Source organism: Perca fluviatilis, chromosome 16 (assembly GCF_010015445.1).
Source record: "Perca fluviatilis chromosome 16, GENO_Pfluv_1.0, whole genome shotgun sequence".
NCBI lineage: Eukaryota > Metazoa > Chordata > Actinopteri > Perciformes > Percidae > Perca > Perca fluviatilis.
Window position 1 is genome coordinate 21,122,587 of NC_053127.1, and position 22,117 is coordinate 21,144,703.

Consider the following 22,117-nt stretch of genomic DNA (forward strand, 5'->3'; position numbering starts at 1 on the left):
AGGAGCCCAAAGTCTTCTACTACTATGTGCACCTCACTGTCCGAGGTAAGACTACCTGCACTCTGAAACACTTAACTTCTTCAGGCAGGGGCGTAGCCAAGGGTGTGTGTGCTTGTGTGGGGTGGGGGTCTTTTCATGTGAAAGTAGATGAAGAACAATGTTCTTCAGAGATTGTAAACGTACCTGTGTGACTTTGTCTTTAATACAGTTCCCGTCAGTAAGCCTTACCTCCTGATGAGTGATGTATCTCCGGTGGAGGGATCTACAATGTGGATGCGCTGCAATCTGGAAAATGGCACTGGACCAATCCAGTATGTGTGGCAGTATGAGACCCGCAGCGGCAACATCTCAGCCTTTGCACAGGGAAACACCAGCGTTATCAACGTGACCAACGTCAATCGCAACCACACCGGCTGGTACCGCTGTGTGGCCAGCAATGACGTCAACAGCGAGAGCTCTAACCCGTTATGGCTGGACACTATGTGTGAGTATTTGGGGTAGGATTTGGGTGTATCTTTTTATGCACTGATATCTTTTACTTTCCTTCTTTGGCATTTGATGTGTGAGTAATCAATAAATTGCGAGGACATGCAGCTTTAGCATTTGTCACACTCAGAGAAAATGTAACCATGTGCCATGCGATGAATAACTTTGAGTCATCACCTAACAACATTATCAAACCTGCTTGTACTGTATATGTTAATACTTGATTTCCAGTGGTCTAAATTTGAGGTACGGAGACAGTGACATTGCGGACACTGAGCTCATGATCTCTTATAGGCGGACTGAAAAGTTCATGTGAGAAGAGAGAATGAAGCAGGAGGTGTCTCCTGTTAGTTGTGTTTGTAACATGTCTTTTCATATCTTGAGTGTGTGCATGTCTTTTCTCCGCAGTTGGCCCGGATATCCCTCAGATAGACGTGAGTCCATACAGTATAACAGAGCGAGGATATTCAGCCCTGGAGAGAGAAAATGTCTCTTTACTGTGTGAAGCCCAGTCCAACCCAGCCAGTCAGTACGTCTGGTTCTACAACAACTCCCAGGTCTACACCGGGCCGCAGTTAACCATCACTAAGATCCTACGCATGCACACTGGCGACTACACCTGCTCGGCACAGAACACCTACCTCAACACCCACTCCAAAAAATCCATCAGCCTGACTGTCTACTGTGAGTTTGATCTGTGACCTCTTATCGCCTTTGATTTTCATCATTATTAACACTGAACATCCTACTCAAACACAACTTCCTTTTCACTTTTAATTAACCCTCTCCTGTTTTCAGTTTTACGCAGAAACCTCATTTGTCTCTTCTGTTTTAATTAACTATAATTATGGAGGTTGTCTGTGATCTTAACTTTGAGTCAACACCTAACAACATTATCAAACCTGCTTGTACTGTATATGCTAATACTTCAATTCCAATGGTCTAAATCTGAGGTATGGAGACAGTGCTGTAGCTACCATTGCGGTCATGATCTCTTATAGGCAGACTGTAAAGATGATGTGAGAAGAGAGAATGAAGCAGGAGGTGTCTCCTGTTAGTCGTGTTTGTAACATGTCTGTGTCCTTCATATCTGAGTGTGTGTATGTCTTTTCTCCGCAGTTGGCCCGGATATCCCTCAGATAGACGTGACTCCGTACAGTATAACAGAGCGGGGATATTCAGCCCTGGAGAGAGAAAATGTCTCTTTACTGTGTCAAGCCCAGTCCAACCCGGCTAGTCTGTATGTCTGGTTCTACAACAACTCCCAGGTCTACACTGGGCCACAGTTAACCATCACTAAGATCCTACGCATGCACACTGGCGACTACACTTGCTCGGCACAGAACACCTACCTCAACACCCACTCCAAAAAAAACATCAGCCTGACTGTCTACTGTGAGTGTGATCTGTGACCTCTTATCGCCTTTGATTTTCATCATTATTAACACTGAACATCCTACTCAAACACTTCCTTTTCACTTTTAATTAACCCTCTCCTGTTTTCAGTGTTACGCAGAAACCTCCTTTGCCTCTTCTGTTTTAGTTAATTATAATTACGGAGGAGCCTCTCCGGGGAACCATTACCTTATCGTGGTGGAGAGGTTTGTGTGTCCCTATGAACCTGAGGGCTGTGTTGTCTGGAGCTTGGTGCTCCTGGTAGGGTCTCCCATGGCAAAGAGGTCTCAGGTGAAGGGCCAGACAAATAAATGGTTCAAAAACCCTATGAAAAAACGAGGAAGAGATAGAGCTACCCTGCCCAGAGGAAGCCCGGGGCACCCGTCTGAAGCTAGGCCCAGATGGAGGGCTCATCAACGAGCGTCTGGTGGCTGGGTTTGCCACAGAGCCCGTCCAGGCACAGCCCAAAGAAGCGACGTGGCACCTCCCTCTCCATTCCATGGGCCCACCACCTATGGGAGGAACCGCTGGGGTCGGGTGCGCTGCCACACGGGTGGCAGTGAAGGTCAGGAGCCTCAATGGACCAGACCCGGGCAGCAGAGGCTGGCTCTGGGGAATGTCACCTCTCTGTGGGGGAAGGAGCCGGAACTTGTGCGGGAGGTGGAGCGCTACCAGTTAGATCTGGTGGGGCTTACCTCTACGCACAGTCTTGGTTCTGAAACCATACTCCTGGATAGGGGTTAGACTCTTTTCTTCTCCGGAGTTGCCCAGAGTGTGAGGCGCCGGGCGGGTGTGGGGATACTCACAAGCCCCTGGCTGAGCACCGCTACGTTGGAGTTTACCACGGTGGACAAGAGGGTCGCCTCCCTACGCCTGCGGGTTGTGGGGGGGGGAAACTCTGACTGTTTGTGCATATGCATCAAACAAAAGTTTGGAGTATTTGGCCTCACTGGAGACCTTGAATGGAGTCCTGCATGGGGCTCCAGTGGGGGAATCCATAGTCCTGCTGGGGGACTTCAACGTGCACGTGGGCAATGATGGACACATGGAGAGGCGTGATTGGGAGGAACAGCCTCCCTGATCTAAATCCGAGTGGTTGTTCTTTGTTGGACTTCTGTGCTAGTCATGGATTTTCTTTAACAAACACCATGTTCGAACATAGGGATGCTCATAAGTGTACTTGGTACCAGAGCACCCTAGGCCAAAGGTCAATGATCAATTTTATCATCATTTCATCTGATCTGAGGCCGTATGTTTTGGACACTCGGGTGAAGAGAGGGGCGGAGCTGTCAACCGATCACCATCTGGTGGCGAGTTGGGTCATGAGGTGGGGGAAGACTCTGGACAGACCTGGAAGCCCAAATTGGTAGTGCGGGTAAATTGGGAATGTCTGGAGGAGGCCGCTGTCCGACAGACTTTCAACTTACCCCTCCGGTGGAGCTTTTCGTGCATCCCTGTGGAGGCTGGGGGCATTGAACTCGAGTGGACAATGTTCAAGGTTTCCATTGCTGAAGCTGCGGCGGAGAGCCGTGGTCTTAGGGTGCTGGGTGCCTCAAGGGGCGGTAACCCAAAAACACCATGGTGGACAGCGGTGGTCAGGGAAGCCATCCAACTGAAGAAGGAGTCTTTCTGAGATATGTTATCCCAGAGGACTACGGAGGCAGTTGCAGGGTAACAAAGGGCCCGAAGGGCTGCAGCCTCTGCCGTGAAAGCACCAGGTGTGGGAGAAGTTCGGAGAAGACATGGAGAAGGACTTTCGGTCGGCACCAAGGTGCTTCTGGAAAACCATTTGCTACCTCAGGAGGGGGAAGCAGGGAACCATCCAAGCTGTGTACAGAAAGTATGGGATGCTGTTGACCTCAACTGAGGAGGTAATAGGGCGGTGGAAGGAGCACTTATTATAATAATATGCCCTCTATGTTACAGGCAGAGCGGTAGGATGATCGGGGATTATCGTCAATTTCCCTGGGGGAAGTCACTGAGGTAGTCAAACAACTCCACAGTGGCAATGCCCCCGGGGATTGATGAGATCTGTCCAGAAATGCTGAAAGCTCTGGGTGTGGAAGGGCTGTCTTGGTTGACACGCCTCTTCAACATTGCATGGGAGTCTGGGACAGTACCAAAGGAGTGGCAGACCAGGGTGGTGGTTCCCCTGTTCAAAAAGGGTGACCAGAGGGTGTGTGCCAATTAGAGGGGTATCACACTTCTCAGCATCCCTGGTAAAGTCTACTCCATGGTCCTGGAAAGGAGGGTTTGGCCAATAGTCAAACCTTGGATTGAAGAGGAACAATGCGGATTCCGTCCTGGATGGACCAGAGCTTCACTCTTACAAGGATTCAGGAGAGAGCCTGGGAGTATGCCCATCCGGTCTACATGTGTTTTGTGGATCTGGAGAAGGCATATGACTGGATCCCCGGGAGATACGGTGGGAGGTGCTGTGGGAGTATGGGGGGAGGGGGTCCCTTCTCAGGGCCATCCAATCTCTGTATGACCAAAGCGAGAGCTGCGTCTGGGTGCTAGGTGTTAAGTCGGACTTCTTTAAGGTGAGGGTTGGCCTCCGCCAGGGCTGCACTTAGTCACCAATCCTGTTTGTAATATTTATGGACAGGATATCGAGGCGTGGTGTCGGGGTGGGGAGGGGTTGCAGTTCGGTGGGCTGGGGATCTCATTGCTGCTCTTTGCAGATGATGTGGTCCTGATGGTGTCATCGGCCTGTGACCTTCAGCACTGAATCGGTTCGCAGGCGAGTGTGAAGCGGCTCTGATGAGGATGAGCACCTTTAAATCTGAGGCCATGGTTCTCAGCAGGAAACCGATGGAGTGCCTATGTAAGAAGGGGGGCGCGTGAGCGCGTGGGTGCATGGATAAAATATAAAATTGTGTACGGGGCCGACAACGCCACCTAGGTTTTTTGCTTGAGGCCTAGGACCTCATAAAATTACAACAATTCCAATTTAAAGTAAAAGATTAAAACAGGTCCTTTGTACCAGGGGAGAGCAGTAAACAATTTTTTTTTAAACAATGAGTAAAAAACAATTGAGGAATAACAATTTATTTTAAAAGAATAACACAATAAAAATTTCTCCTTAAAAGAATTTAAAAAACTAAAAACACAACCAACTAAAATCAAGCTAAAAAATGGTCCAACAGAACAGGAGTGAGAGATTAAAATGTCCACAGGTCTCCGCTGGCAACCAGCTTCTTTGTCGTTCGCCTCCTCTCCTCGGGCATAGCCTGTAAAGAGAACTCTAGGCCAGTCAAACGTTCTTTAAAGTGCAAACACCGGTGTTCAAACACCGGTCTTAAAAAGAGACTTATGCGGGAGGGAGAAGTTTTACCTTCTCCCACTGCTGCCGCTAGCGATCGGTTTTTGAGTTTTTCGGTGTAGCTACTCTCAGGCCTCCTCCAGACCAGGGACAATGTTGTTCTCACTGGGCTCCTGGTCTATGCGTCTCTCTCGCTGTGTCTCTCCGTCTGCTCCTCTCTGTCTGCTCCTCTGCCTTTTCCGTTCCGTCTGTTGTGCTCCGCATCCTCCCTCGTGTGTCCTCATCCTCTCCATGTCCTTCATGCTCTCCTGTTGGTCTCATGTGCTTCTTTGCTCTCAGTGTCCTCCATCATGTGCTTCTTCGCTGCGTGTCTCTCATAATGCTTCTTCGCTCCTTCTCTGCTGCTCTGTTGTTGTTCTGCCCTTTTTATATCTAAAAAACAGTCAATCCCATCTCTGGCTCCCAGGTGCAAGTCTTTAAGTCCTGATTACTAAAATGTTCACTGGTGGAAGGAAAACCAAAATTAAAAACACACACCACACGTTTCAAAATAAAAGCATGCAATATAAAAGATAAAAACACAACAAATAGTAAAAACACAGCAAATCCAAGTAAAAGCATGCTTAAATAAAATCAACTTCTGACCCGTGACACCTACTCCAAGTAGGGAATGAGTCCTTGGGGTCTTGTTCACAAGTGAGGGGACAATGGAGCGGGAGATTGGTCGGAGAATCGGTGCAGCGGGGGCGGTATTACATTAAATTTATCGCACCGTTGTGATGAAAAGAGAGTTGAGCCAGAAGGCAAAGCTCTCGATCTACCGGTCAGTTCCTACTCTCACCTATGGTCATGACCAAAAGAATAAGATCCAGGGTACAAGCGGCCAAAATGGGTTTCCTCAGGAGGGTGGCTGGCGTCTCCCTTAGAGATAGGGTCATCCGTGAGGAGCTCGGAGTAGAGCCACTGCTCCTTTGCGTCGAAAGGAGCCAGTTGAGGTTTGGGCATCTGGTAAGGATGCCCTCTGGGCGCCTCCCTAGGGAGGTGTTCCAGGCACGTCCAGCTGTGAGGAGGCCTCGGGGAAGACCCAGGACTAGGTGGAGGGATTATATCTCCAACCTGGCCTGGGAACGCCTCAGGTTCCCCCAGGCAGAGCTGGTTAATGTGGCTTGGGAAAGGGAAGTTTGGGGTCCCCTGCTGGAGCTGCTGCCCTAGCGACCCGACCCCGGATAGGGGGCAAAGATGGATAGATGGAATTAAGGAGGATGTTTGTGATCTTAATCTCGTGCCATGGGGTGAATGATAACTCATCACCTAACATTATCAAACCTGCTTGTACTGTACTATATATGTTAATACTTGAATTCCAGTGGTCTAAATCTGAGGTATGGAGACAGTGCTGTAGCGTAGTTGTGGATGCGGAGGTCATGATCTCTTATAGGCAGACTGTAAAGATGATGTGAGAAGAGAGAATGAAGCAGGAGGTGTCTCCTGTTAGTCATGTTTGTAACATGTCTGTGTCCTTCATATCTGAGTGTGTGCATGTCTTTTCTCCGCAGTTGGCCCGGATATCCCTCAGATAGACGTGACTCCGTACAGTATAACAGAGCGGGGATATTCAGCCCTGGAGAGAGAAAATGTCTCTTTACTGTGTCAAGCCCAGTCCAACCCGGCCAGTCAGTACATCTGGTTCTACAACAACTCCCAGGTCTACACCGGGCCGCAGTTAACCATCACTAAGATCCTACGCATGCACACTGGCGACTACACCTGCTCGGCACAGAACACCTACCTCAACACCCACTCTAAAAAAACCATCAGCCTGACTGTCTACTGTGAGTGTGGTCTGTGACCTCTTATTGCCTTTGATTTTCATCATTATTAACACTGAACATCCTACTCAAACACAACTTCCTTTTCACTTTTAATTAACCCTCTCCTGTTTTCAGTTTTACGCAGAAACCTCATTTGCCTCTTCTGTTTTAATTAACTATAATTATGGAGGTTGTCTGTGATCTTAACCCCATGTGAATGGGCAATGTCTGTAATTTGTGGAGTAAAAATTCCCCCGCAAATGACCTACCATATTTCTCTGAGTACCGTGGTCCTGTGATAATATTAGTCCTGTGCGAATCGACACGGCTGTGATTTGGCTGGGTTGTATATACAGTAATTTTTTCAAGGTTTTTGTTTCCGGTGCGCCTTTTCATCCCTCTCGCGAAGACGGATATGGGATCGTGAGAGGCTGCGGACCACGCCTTTTTTATGGCCAACCAAGTTTGGACCACTGCCCGACCAGAGTTCTCCATCCCCGAGTCCATGCACTCCCCGCGGCTTTGTCCAAGGGCTGACGGTGATCCTGTGTGGGTGCCGCCGGGGTGGGGATAGGGTATGTGTCCCTGGTAACCTCTACCGGGCCTGGCCCAAAAAGATACGTAACCCCTGTCACTACCCAACGTGAGTCGAGTGCAGATGTGAGTCGCGCATGCGTCACTTTGCGACTTCACGCAGATCTGTTTTGCTGTTAGCCACAGAATAATGAGATAGGTACATTACATAGTACATACAGTAATGTACTATTTAGCGTAAGGCATCACATTTTCACAGAATGATCCCTGATGTCAGTTCTAGATTAGAGGCTGAAGTAGCCTACAAGAACCTGCTAACCAGAGACTTCTATGTGTGGACCTACATAACGAAGTTTGTTCACTGATGGCTACAAATTAGCAATCAAACACAACAAAGGCTGTCACTTGAATGGCATTTTGAGCTAACGTTAGCAAACAACGCTAGCCGGATCCGGATCCCTTGGCATTATGCCGTAAACCATTTAAATCTGAGCATGCGCGACTCACATCTGCACTCAACTCACATCGGGTAGTGACAACCCCGACCCAAGTGTGGTGCAGCAGCCTCTCCCTGGCCGTCCTCCGAGCGCCTCCGGGTAGCCAACTCACGGGGTACAGATATTTCAGTAAATTCAAGTAAAAGCAGGCTTCGCTTATCCCCTGTGAATGTGCCTCACGAAACGCAGATGTGGGGGGGTAATTTCTAAATCACACAAGGTCCCTAGATGATACTAATCCCGTGCGAATAGGGCTTAAGACTTCAAAACCAAAAAGCTTGCGCTTGCAAATGTGCAAGCGCACGGACGCATGCACACACGCATGTCATTATGCTCTCCTGTTTTGTTTTTGCTGAGTTGTTACTCAGATCGTGTGTCTGACCTAAAACAACTCATCCCTCAAGAGAGATAGAGAGCATTTCCTTTTTGTACACATCTTTCACATTAGAGAAGACAGGCTTTGTACTGACTTGACATTCATCTGTGTTACCTAGCTTTATCCTAAGAAAAAGTTGTAAGTGAATAGATATCTAATGAAAAGCATTTTCTTCCTATAAATTTAGTAAGATATTTTATTGCCAACACCCTGTACACACGGGCACATTTTGCCTCGTTACGCTGAATCTTATCCCCGCAGACCCACCCGATGGCTCCCCCTCCTGTTCTGTCGAGGCAGCTCTGAATTATACCGCTTTGAGACTCCTCTGCTCTTGGCCCGGCGGATTACCCTCCCCCTCTCTCTACTGGACCGGACTCGGGAACCAAGTGGGCCAAGACGAGGCTGGCACAGGGCAGCAAACAAATCCACTGACCAACACTGCCGTCTTGCTACCATCTGAAGGCCTCAACTCCAACAGCTTGTTAACTTGCATGGGCTCCCACCTGGCACTCAAACAATCAATAGAGTGCAGCACACGCACACGTAAGAAACAAAGAAAGAGGACGTTTTTTATGCTCATTGTTGACATCTCACTTAAACCTCTTTCCCTCCACTAGATATTCCCCCTGCAGAGCCGGAGTGTTTTGCCTACGTGACTAACAATAAACAGTATCTGATGCTGTCCTGCTCCTGGGATGGAGGGGCCCCGAAAGCCTTGTTGTGGTGGGAGGGCCCAGATGGCCAGGCCAAAGGCGGAGAAGAAAACTCCAACATCCTGATCCTTCGCTACGGCACCGCCCGCAGCGGGAAACCCTACACCTGCCATGCTAAGCATCCACTTCTGGTCCAAACCAAAACCTGCAGGCTCACACTGGGTCAGTGCACATTGTCAGACACACCTGACAAGAAAATAGCAGATATGATTTGTTAATAAATTCATTTATTCATTGTCCCCTGTAGAGGCTCCTGTACTGCTGGCACAGCGCAGAGTTGTGTCTGTATACGAGGGGAGTGACGTTCAGCTCACCTGCAACCTGAGAGCCAACTACCTTCCTGTCAGTGAAATCACCTGGTTTAACAATCAGGGTGTGGGCGTCCTAGACACCTCAAAGTACGCACTGCTGCAAACATCTGCATGGGCCAATCTGACAGTGAGAGACACAGATGAGACTCAAGACAGCGGCGAGTACAGATGCTTCGCTTCCAACGCAGCGGGAGGAACTGAAATCAATGTCACTTTAGTGATCAACAGTAAGTTATATTTTTTACCTATATCGGACGTCTTATTGCTAGAGCTTTTAAAAGGACAACATTTTGGGAAAAACGTTTGCTTACTTGCTGAGTTAGATAAGAAGATTGATACCCAAACTGTACGGGAAATATGAAGCTGCAGCCTTCAGAGAGCTGGAACCTAGGGACAGCAGCAGCCCCTGCGCAAAACCAAAATGTAAAAAGAATTGTGGTGTAACAGGGGTACACATGAGTATTTACTGGTTGTATTTGTCTCATTAACAGGGTACCCCATGCCACCCAATGTGACCCTGGTCAAAGTGATGTACAACAGTCAACAGCGTAACGAGGTGGAGCTGGAGTGGCAGGTAGAGAACGAAGGAGGAGGAGGATGGACAGGTTTCATCCTGCAGCACATATGGGTGTCAGAGCAACCAGGAAGGAGAGGCAACAATGATTCAAAGCAGGAGACGGAGGAGAGGATCAGTCCACCAGACTGGTACTCTAACATCATCCAGGACCCAGAAGTCAGGATCTATACAGTAGGGAGACTGACACCGACTGTTACGTACCAGTTCCGCATCATGCCTGTCAACCACCGCACCGTCGGACACCCTTCTGCTGCAAAGACTCCAGGTATAATGAGTGAACAGAGTGAGGAAAGTGTGGTCAGATACGGGATTTATGGCAGAGAACTGAGCAAAGACAGGGGCTTGAGTTAGGGATGTCTTAAACAGATGATCAAAATACATGCAGGAGAAAAAACAATTAATAATTTGACATTTGTGTGTGTGTGTGTGTGTGGGGGGGGCTTCCTGTGAAAGCACGTGAAGAACATGTTCTTCAGAGTCCGTAAACATACCATGTATTTTGACCTAGTCATGAAGACAGTTCCTGTCAGTAAGCCTTACCTCCTGATGAGTGATGTATCTCCGTTGGAGGGATCTACAATCTGGATGCGCTGCAATCTGGAAAATGGCACTGGACCCATCCAGTATGTGTGGCAGTATGAGACCCGCAGCGGCAACATCTCAGCCTTTGCACAGGGAAACACCAGCGTTATCAACGTGAATGTCAACCGCAACCACACTGGCTGGTACCGCTGTGTGGCCAGCAACAACGTCAACAGCGAGAGTTCTAACCGGTTATGGCTGGACACCATCTGTGAGTATTTGGGAGTTTGGGTGTTTACAAATTAAAAAAAAGAAATAAACCATAGAAATTAGAAATCCATTTTATTTCTACTTTGTATAATACAAACCCTCAAATGCCAATTAAAACCATGGCAACAGACCTATTATATACTGTTTTCAGAGTCATACTTGTATTTTGTGATTCTACAAGAACATGTTTGATTACATGCTTTAATGTTCAAAAAGCACTTTATTTTTCTCATACTGCCCATGGCTGCTGCTGCACCTGTATTCAGCCTCACCCCTATTTTCCACCGGGCGCGTCTGTGCTGTGTTCCGGAAGCCCAAACATAGGTGTTACATGATACCAAGCCAAGAGTAGAAAAAAACCTTGAAAGCAGAACGTTAAGAACATTGGGAAATCTGAGGTTTTTGCTCACAGGGATTTCTCTGAAATACGTTTACCTCATTATTTAAAGCTCTGGCCACGTTTAACATGAAATTCTATTGTAACATTATAGATATGACAGAAATTACAGAAAAGAATAAGGTAACAATCTCAGCATTTGTCACACTCAGAGAAAATGTAACCATGTGCCATGGGCTGAATGATAACTTTGATAAGTCATCAACTAACAACATTATCAAACCTGCTTTTAGTGTGTATGTAATACTTGAACTCCAGTGGTCTAAATTTGAGGTACGGAGACAGTGCTGTAGCTACCATCGCAGATGCTGAGGTCATGATCTGTTATAGGCCGACTGTAAAGATGATGTGAGAAGAGAGAATGAAGCAGGAGGTGTCTCCTGTTAGTCGTGTTTGTAACATGTCTGTGTCCTTCACATCTTGAGTGTGTGCATGTCTTTTCTCCGCAGTTGGCCCGGATATCCCTCAGATAGACGTGACTCCGTACAGTATAACAAAGCGGGGATATTCAACCCTGGAGAGAGAGACTGTCTCTTTACTGTGTCAAGCCCAGTCCAATCCGGCCAGTCAGTACGTCTGGTTCTACAACAACTCCCAAGTCTACACCGGGCCGCAGTTAACCATCACTAAGATCCTACGCATGCACACTGGTGACTACGCCTGCTTGGCACAGAACACCTACCTCAACACCCGCTCCAAAAAATCCATCAGCCTGACTGTCTACTGTGAGTTTGATCTGTGACCTCTGACCTTAGACCATGCCATCAGTCCTCCTGCTCCTCTGTGAACCTCTCCACCCAGTCCTGACCTGTGTTCTTCTGTCTTGGTGCTGCAAATAGTAAGGAGTATAAAAGACTGAGATGATAATTCAGATTTGGCATTTATAGCACAAGACGAAGAGAACACAGATCTTATCGCCTTTTCAGCATTATTAACACTGAACACAACTTCCTGATCTTTTCACTTTCAATTAAACTCCTGTTTTCAGTGTTACTTCTGTTTTAAATAGTCATACTTTATTCAGTCTTATCCATCTCTCATTTTTTTAAGCTTCCTGTACACACTAAGGCTTTAAAACAGACCCAAAAGCTTGCAAATGCACTCATACACACCCACACACATCCCCTCCCGTACACCTCCACACACATCCACAGCAGAGTGTGGCAGTGGTGTAGAGCAGGCTCCCACATACAGTGCTCAGCCCCTCTGCTGATTTTGTCTTGTGGCCACTCACAATCTTGCAACGAAAAAAAACCCTGTGACCCAGAAAGGATTTTTCCCATAGGCCACCATTGTAAAAGAGATGTCTGTAAAACTGCTGCCAGGACACCTTGAACTGCAAACACGGGCGATTATGACTCTTTCTATAGTATATTTTTAAGCCATGAGTTGCTAATCTTTGTTAAACTTTTCCAAAGCCCAGAAAAAGGTTTTTTTCCTCAATGACATCACTGCCGTGTACGAGCACACTAAACACGTTTGTGTTGTGTCTTGGGTGAGACATATCACTTGCATGTGAGTGAATATTGGCGTGCAAACAGTGGCGGATCTAGAAAAATGTATATGGGGTGGCAAAGGAAGATGATACACAGGAATCCCTATACTGTATGTAAATGGCTTTAACAAAACAAACAAAAATACTTTTAAACTATTATTTTTTATGAAAAAGAAAGACGAGAGTGGCAAATTGAATTATCTAATGCAGTTTTACAGTTTTAGTCTATCATAGAATTTGTTTTATTTTTGTTTGATCAAAATTACTGATATTAGACACATTCATAAATCTTTACATATCTAACCCTATAACATATACAACAAAAATAGCCAATAACTGAAAACATGTTATTTTACTGAGTGACATGTTATGCTACTGTACTGAAATTTAAATGGAAAGAGAACAAAAACATACAATGTTGTACAGGGGTAACTGCAGGCTTACCCTCTGTCTACCCTGTCATCTTCATCTGCCTCCTTCTGGTGGTCACTCCTGCCACTGTCACTCTTTCATAATCTGCAGCTTCCTCTTCATCCCTCACATTCAATTCTTATTTTTCCTCTTCTTCACTTATTTCTTCATCTCCTTCTGTGGTCTCCTTCTTCTCTTACTCTGACCATCCTGATCTTTTCCAGTTTACTGCCTTCTTCTTCATTTCCATCCTTCTCTTCCTCCTTTGTACTTCTACGATACAACTTCATTGTCAGTTCACACTGACATTAATTTTGCGTTCCCGAGCAGCTCCGCTCAAAAGAAATCAAAAGAAAAATACACACAGAGCAAGACAACAATTACACATATTAGTACATCAATGAAGACATATTAACAGCCATGGCAAAGAAACATGGTTCATAATATCCTCAGATCCAGATCTTAATTGGCAGCAAACTGATTTTGGTTTAGCAACAGGATAGACTGATGTATAAAAGAGTTATTTAGCCTGTTGTATCTAACCAAAGTGACTCTAAATCGCCTGTTAGAAGGCAAAAGTTGCTATTCATAATTTAAAACATGCATGGAGTTAGAAGAGATGCTGTTAGCAAGTCTGAGCATGCTCTTCTTGTGGATTGTTTGAAAGGAGTGTGCAACAGGTTGACCAATGATCTTAGAGCAAACTTTGAGTTGATTGTATAGTTTAGTTTTAAGTTTAGCAGAGCACAGAATCATCAGAATATTTCAAAATAAACTGGTTGGGCACACTGGTGGTACAGTCTGCAGTATACACTGTAAATAGTACGGGTGAGCTGATACAGCCCTGAGGTGTGCCGTTTATTGTAATAGGAGAGGAAAGTTTATTATTAACTTTAACTTACTGAACCCTGTTTGTAAGAAAGGAGTTATACCAGTGAAGGTTTGGGCTGGGAGTTTGGGCTGGGTTCTCTCAATTTTCTTCGCAAGAACTGGCAATATCCACACTTTTAGCTTTACTTTTCATTTTTAGACTTCAGCTAATCTCTCCAGCTATTCTGGCCTGCAAGAGTCAACGTGTGAAAATCTCTGGTCATCCTTGTATTACATTACACTGTAGGGCCATGTAGCTAATAAGTAAATACAAAATCTGAAAAGATTTATCACATGCACACAACAGTTATGTTTAGACTACTTAATCCAATCGTATTTTTATATTCCCATTTCAACAGAAAAGCATCTAACCTGGTTTAATTTGTGCAGCCTCATTGCTGTGATATGTGAGTGTAAGGGGATATTATAGTAATGTTATGGCTTAGCTAGCTAATCAAATAAAAAACTGTTTTTAGTATTTTGTATTAAGCTGTTATTGTCTTTACTATAAAATCTAACTAATCAAAGGGCAGAATGCTCCTATAACTCACAAGGGAGCGATTTCACTTTTGGCTAACGCTAATTAGCATACATTGCATTAATACCAAATGTAACTTTAAGTTAAATTGGTGTGTTTAAACTTCACCAGGGTAAACTGAATTCACCTTCAGATGTTCGGGGCAGCTCAGTCACTCCGGTCTTTGCCGAGATACAGGGCCACCGCAGCAGACTCACTGTGTGTGAGCCATGTGTAAATACTTCTCTGCATGTTTGATGCAGGGACATAGCTAACTATTTGAGGGCCAGGGGCCTAAGATAACATTTACAATTATTCACTTTTAGTCAATTTATTGTTTATTTCAATGTTGTGAGAAGCTTGGCGGATTATTTTACAAGTACAGCTGCCCCCGTTGCCCCCCTGTAGATCCGCCTCTGCGTGCAAATGCATTAATTGTCTCAATGTGTGGGTTGTGGCAGTTCTAATGTTAACTTAAATGTGAAAAATACAACTTTGACCATTCCTTTTGTTTACATTCTCTCTCTTGCATTAAATAGGCTACGCTTTAGTGAGAATGGGATCACCATGCGCTTAAAAAATTCTCATAGGAATGAATGGGGCTCCACCATTAACATTGCATCCAGCTCTTATAATACATCCATGGTGTAGACCTATTCTCCTGTTCGGGTCGTCTGGGAAGTTGATGGGACTCTCTGGCAGGTACCTTGCTGTGATGTCACAGCCAAGGCAAGTGTTGCTTGTCATTCTGCTATCCGGTTTTGTTTTTACATTTCTGCTAGTAACTCAGATCATGTGTCTGACCTACGTTTCCCCCAGAGAGATACACATCTTTCACATTAGAGAAGACAGGCTTTGTACTGACTTGACATTCATCTGTTATCTAGATTTATCCCAAGAAAAAGTTGCAAGTGAATAGATATCTCATGAAAAGCATTTTCCTCCTATACATTAGGTAAGATGTTTCGTCCCAAACACCCTGAACACTGTATTACCGCAGGCACTTTCTCTGACCTTAAAGAGCCCCCATTTTGCATATTACTCTTTATGCTGTATCTTATCCCCGCAGACCCACCCGATGGCTCCCCCTCCTGTTCTGTCGAGGCAGCTCTGAATTATACCGCTTTGAGACTCCTCTGCTCTTGGCCCGGCGGATTACCCTCCCCCTCTCTCCACTGGACCGGACTCGTGAACCAAGTGAGCCAAGACGAGGCTGGCACAGGGCAGCAAACAAATCCACTGACCAACACTGCCGTCTTGCTACCATCTGAAGGCCTCAACTCCAACAGCTTGTTTACTTGCATGGGCTCCCACCTGGCACTCAAACAATCAACAGAATGCAGCACACGCACTTGTAAGAAACAAAGAAAGAGGACGTTTTTTATGCTCATTGTTGACATCTCACTTAAACCTCTTTCCCTCCACTAGATATTCCCCCTGCAGAGCCGGAGTGTTTTGCCTACGTGACTAACAATAAACAGTATCTGATGCTGTCCTGCTCCTGGGATGGAGGGGCCCCGAAAGCCTTGTTGTGGTGGGAGGGCCCAGATGGCCAGGCCAAAGGCGGAGAAAAACTCCAACATCCTGATCCTTCGCTCCGGCACCCCCCGGCGGAAACCCTACACCTGCCATGCTAAGCATCCACTTCTGGTCCAAACCAAAACCTGCAGGCTCACACTGGGTCAGTGCACATTGTCAGACACACCTGACAAGAAAATAGCAGATATGATTTGTTAATAAATTCATTTATTCATTGTCCCCTGTAGAGGCTCCTGTACTGCTGACACAGCGCAGAGTTGTGTCTGTATACGAGGGGAGTGACGTTCAGCTCACCTGCAACCTGAGAGCCAACTACCTTCCTGTCAGTGAAATCACCTGGTTTAACAATCAGGGTGTGGGCGTCCTAGACACCTCAAAGTACGCACTGCTGCAAACATCTGCATGGGCCAATCTGACTGTGAGAGACACAGATGAGACTCAAGACAGCGGCGAGTACAGGTGCTCCACTTCCAACGCAGTGGGAGGAACTGAAATCAATGTCACTTTAGTGATCAAGAGTAAGTTTTATATTTTATCTATATCTGTTGTCTTACTGCTAGAGCTTTTCAAAGGAATAGTTTGACATTTTGGGAAAAACAATTGCTTACTTGCTGAGTTAGATAAGAAGATTGATACCACATCTGTATGGGAAATATGAAGCTGCAGCCTTCAGAGAGCTGGAACCTAGGGACAGCAGCAGGCCCTGTGCAAAACCAAAATCTAAAGAGATGAAATTACTGCGGTACAGGGGTACACATTTACTGGTTGTATTTGTCTCTTTAACAGGGTACCCCATGCCACCCAACGTGACCCTCGTCAAAGTGATGTACAACAGCCGACAGCGTAACGAGGTGGCGCTGGAGTGGCAGGTAGAGAACGAAGGAGGAGGAGGATGGACAGGTTTCATCCTGCAGCACATATGGGTGTCAGAGCGACCAGGAAGGAGAGGCAGCCACAATGATTCAAAGCAGGAGACGGAGGAGAGAATCAGTCCACCAGACTGGTACTCTAATATCATCCAGGACCCAGAAGTCAGGATCTATACAGTAGGGAGACTGACACCGACTGTTACGTACCAGTTCCGCATCATGCCTGTCAACCACCGCACCATCGGACACCCTTCTGCTGCAAAGACTCCAGGTATAATGAGTGAACAGAGTGAGGAAAGTGTGGTCAGATACGGGATTTATGGCAGAGAACTGAGTAAAGACAGGGGCTTGAGTTAGGGATGTCTTACCCCTAATTTCCACCAGGCACGTCTGCGCTGCGTTCCAGGCGGGTCGCATTCCCCACGAGCAATCGTGGCCATTCAGTTAATTTCAATTTTATTTCTACAGCATGTTTAAAAACAACCATCTTTGACCAAAGTGCTTAACAAGCTAAAAAAAAAAAAGATAATATACACAAACAATACACAATACAAAATAACCAACAGTAGGAAAAAATCAAATCTCAACTTGAATCGAAAGCCAACAAATAGTAGTGAGTCTTAAGCAAGGACTTGGATGTTTCAGCGGTCCAGGATGTTCTTATATCAATAGTCAATGCTTGGCCACGGTGTGTCCAAGAAGCGTGTGTGAAGCAGCTCTCCGCTCAAGATATGCACCAATTCTATTTTCACGCGAGCCGCAGGGTGTTCAGACAACCAGGCAGTAAGTTAAACAGCCCTGCTCCTTACCTTTCCTCTAACTGGCCCTGTGTGCTTTTTCTTGTAAATTATTTGGGTTAATTGTACCATGTATAGCAGGATTTGACTGCTCTAACCAAATCAGGGGATTGTTTAGGGTTTGTAGGTAAGGTGTCAGGGTAGGATAGGCAAGTGGTTTTCAACCCCTGTACGGCATCAGTTAATGCACACCTACGCTAAGTTCAACAGGGTTGACTTTAAAGGGAGCCCATGTAACTTTTGCTGAACAGAAGTAAAGAAAGAAAGAAGAAAGAAAGAGAGTAATGAAATGTTATATGTCAGTAATGTCAAACAGCAATCTGCATAATTCTTTGCCAACATTAGCCACCATAAGCTACTGGTCATACCAGACCAAGTAAGGCTGCAGCACCAAAACCACACAGTGTATTGAACTTACAATTATGAAAGAATGTGTTATTTCCTTTTTCAAAAGTAAGTCTTGTTGACAAAACGTATGAAGAAACTGGCTTTTACAGTGAAGCTAAGATTTACAAATAGTCATGAATTTGGTTCCTTTCACGGTACAAGAACAACGCTGACATGGGTTGAGAACCACTAAAAGAAGCAAAAACAATAAAAAACAATGTGAGGCACAATGCCAGAAACTGTTTTCTTAGAGGTGTACTATTTTGCAATCTGTAACTGTGATGTGTTGCAGCGGAACCACGCTACAACGTGTACCCTGCTGTGATTGGAGCAGCTATAGGCGGGATGCTCTTTGCAGCCTTCCTAACAGCGCTGCTGCTCGTATTCATAATCCGCAACCGCAACAACAATCCTCGTGAGTCCTATACACAAGCACCAAGTTTCTAATGACTTGAATTTAAAAAAAAGCCATTGTCCCATTATGTTGCATTAATATTCTGTGTTTCTTCTCCCAGGATTACATGACATGCTGTTTGGTTTGTGAGTATCTGTAATACTTTCTATATACAGTATAATAGCTGAAACGGAGGGGAATGACCTCCCACGATTTAACTGGTTGAGGCGGCAGATATGGACTTGACTCCGGTCAAAGAATCAGGCTCCAGAGGAAGTATGTCTGGTTAACAGAGCTTTATTTTGAGTTGCACTGGTAGTTTGAGTTTGTGGTCTACAAGAAACAAAGATAAATGCAATAAGAATATCAATTTAAGCTGCAGTATAATAATATCAATGATAAAGGAGCTATATTAATAATTATGAAATGTATAGGAATCAACAGTGGTTACTACAGTTACTAACTGAACAAAAGGCAGCAGCTTTAAACTCAAAGTGCACACATATTAGCTGTAGCTGTTACCACTGTTATAAATAGGCCACAGACATGGTTGAATAAATCACGAGGTAATTAAATGCACATAGCCTACAGAGCACAGAAACTGAAATTCACTTCACAATAACTTCCTACACTATATTATAGAAGTTAACTTTATCATATAAACACTCAAAGCACACACAAAGTGTGATATTGTTGTATCTTGAGTAGTGATGAAGTGAAGATGTGTCTGAAGAGAAATTCGCTGAAGCTGTCTTGATTGTATATAAGATTTATTACATCAAGTTTTCAGCATCAATTACGAGCCCCCGGGAGCCCGGAGAGCAATCAAAAATGCACTCTCCCTTGCTCTAAAAACCAGCTTATATTGGATATGTTTAGGTAACCTGTTAGATAATATGGAACATGTACTGTAAGTTAGCAAAGTAAAAGGTAAAAGTCCATTGAAAACTAACATACAGTCCCTTGAACCCCCTCAGCCACCAATCACTGAACTCCATTCAAAACATCCCAGCAAAAATCACTCCACTGAGAGGTAAATCATAACCCACTGCGCTACCACAGTGCTCCTGATGACTCCGCACATTTGAGCTTTATACAGACTTTAAACTTATAGGGCCAGATACCACAATATAAACCGGCGTTATCACATATTAACGGCGATAATTAGCTTACGTGGAGAAAGGAAATTAAGGCTTACATGACAACTCCTGCCATAACTTCGATGTAAATAGTTAAACTATACAGTTAAACTAACGCATATATTGTACCTGCATGTGGTCAGACTCACACAACAAACTCCACATGTACAATACTCACGTTTTCCTCACGAAAGCACAAACCAGACAGAATGAAGAAAAAGGAGAAAAAAAAAGTCCGCTGCCTCTCTAAACAGACATAAAGCACAGTGGCGCTCACTCAACCGACATCAGACTGCAGTATCGCCGTCCACCTGCAGGGGGCGTGGACAGGCTTTCCAACAATAGCAGCAATGAAAAATGTGCAGTTTAATGGTGTTGTCAGCCAATTCTGTTTACAGACATGCCATTGAAACAGTTTTTTTTCATTTGGTATGTCCAGGCAGCACAGCCAGTCAAGAGAAAACATCAACTTCCCAGAGGATGAATTGGAAGGCAGGTCAAAGGGAGGAATAGAGGAGATTGGTGGATCATCCAGTCCAGGCAAGATGCACCCACATCAAACACATATTCATGCAAGCCTAAAGATGGCCTTTGCATGTCAGATTTACCACACTGCTCCCATTGCCAGACCTAAGCCCACAGCACTGTGTAGTAAGGTCTGGCTACACCACAGATACATTCTGGGATAGGAGGAAAAAATCCTGTTTGCATTAAGGATGCACCGAGTCCAGGATTCGGGTTTGGATTCAGCCGAATATGGGGCTTTTTGACGGGGTTCGGTTTCTGATGAACCTTAGAAATTTTTTCCACTGAACCGAACCCTACGCGCGCTACGCTGGTCGACGTAATTACGCCGCCAGTGATTACGGGAAGGTTTTTACGTAGGTGGACCGTTCAATGCAGTAGGCTGGGTGAAAGTGAAAATGGAACTCGCAGGCAGAAAAAGCCCCGCCCGGCAAAAACTTGTGTTAACCAGTATGTGTGTTTTTAGATATCCTGCTGCAAATCAAATTTCCTTTCTAAGGATAAATAAAGTGGAACTTGAACTTGAGTGCATCTCCCAGGCTGTTAGCTGTTCTCTCGGCAAACGAGCGGAGCGACCGAACGGCTGGCTGCTGCTCGTTAGCTTTCTAATTTCACTCACCCAACATGCCTTCATACACTGGTTAGTAAAAATTTGCCTAACAATATTGTCACTCATCTGGCGATAGCAACAAAGAGCAGAAGCCGGCAGGCAAGTGTTATTTACATACACTTCTGGTGTACTTAAAAACTTTCCAATCCATCGTTTTATGAGAGCATAACCTATTTGTACTACTGTAGACGTTTGGTATCATTTCGGGCATTATTAGTGGGGTCATTTACGAGATACATCACTGGATCCATTAGCCCCTGCGCTATGCTATTCAGCTGATAACACTACTCTACGCTAACTCTCCCAATGTTCGACCCAGGTGAAAAAAGCTTCTGGGGGGGTGTTTGGCTCGAGGTCATGGTGCAAAGGACCCTAGGGTGAAATTACTCCGAACCATCACTTTAAATGTAATTTGCTCCTACCAGTGTATCACCATGTGTACTTCGTCCATAGCAATCCCCACCAGTCAGTCGTAAACGTCACAGTTAGGTTTTGTTTTTTGGTTCCATGATGGCGCCCCATCTTTGCATTTATCCGTCAAAAATACATTTAGTTTTTCATCCACGTAGACAAAGAAGTTGTATAGACAAACAAATCTTGCATAAAGCAGTAAAGTCAGCGTTCTACCGTAAGCAGAAGGTTACACTGAGCCAGACAGCAGCTTTCTACACAAGAGCCACATACTTTGAACAACCACAATTAGCTCTCCTTTATATCTAACTTAAAAACATAAACATCTGTTCCTGCACCGTACTCACCAGGGAAAAGTGCACTGCTAGCGTCAGTTTGTAGGCTAGTTAGCTAGGAATTTATAAAAATTTGAAAAAGGTGCAGCATACTAACACGGGTATTTCCAATTCTGGTTGATTAGTCTGAAGTTTGGCAATGAATATTTAAATTTTAGATTGTTTTAACAATGTAATTTAACTTTTTCGTGGAAAAACCACATCAAACTCAAATGATTCAAATCATTTTTTTTTGTTCTCCATGAAAAGTGTGGAGTTGGGTAGGGTAGCAGTGTAAATAGTTTTTTGACTATCATATACAATCTTACATTGACAAGTTATAATAAAATAACACATATAGCTTTCAAAGTATTTTGTATCATGTAGTCATCTTGTGAGCTCATCAGATTTTATGAGCAGTCGGTTTCAACCATCAGCAGAACTAATAATGTTGATGCTCATCTACCCGATACTGAACCTTGTCGCTGGTCTTTTCCAGGTCCAACCATGGCTTTACCCCGGGCAGCTTCACCCCTCACCACCTCACCTGCGAGTGCCACCCCCGCCACCAGCCAAGCCCCTCCCCCTGGAGACAGCAATGAACCTGTCAGCGTCACCATCACCGTCAAGGCTACAGGCTCATAATCATACATGTAGGCTATATCACGGACTCCTTCAGTTG

At 45.2% G+C, this 22,117-nt stretch overlaps 1 protein-coding gene across 1 annotated transcript; it reads left to right on the forward strand.

The window, feature by feature from the left end:
* The first annotated feature begins 292 nt into the window (after positions 1–292).
* LOC120544337 (hemicentin-1-like) lies at positions 293–22,080 on the forward strand. Its single transcript, XM_039777986.1, has 17 exons — positions 293–311; positions 353–484; positions 895–1,170; positions 8,626–8,910; positions 8,985–9,242; positions 9,328–9,618; positions 9,883–10,233; positions 10,477–10,761; positions 11,607–11,882; positions 15,520–15,804; positions 15,879–16,013; positions 16,217–16,507; positions 16,776–17,129; positions 18,335–18,457; positions 18,558–18,582; positions 20,015–20,115; positions 21,935–22,080. The coding sequence occupies exons 1-17, from the start codon at positions 293–295 to the stop codon at positions 22,078–22,080; spliced, it is 3,633 nt and encodes a 1,210-aa protein (XP_039633920.1).
* The last annotated feature ends 37 nt before the right edge of the window (positions 22,081–22,117 follow it).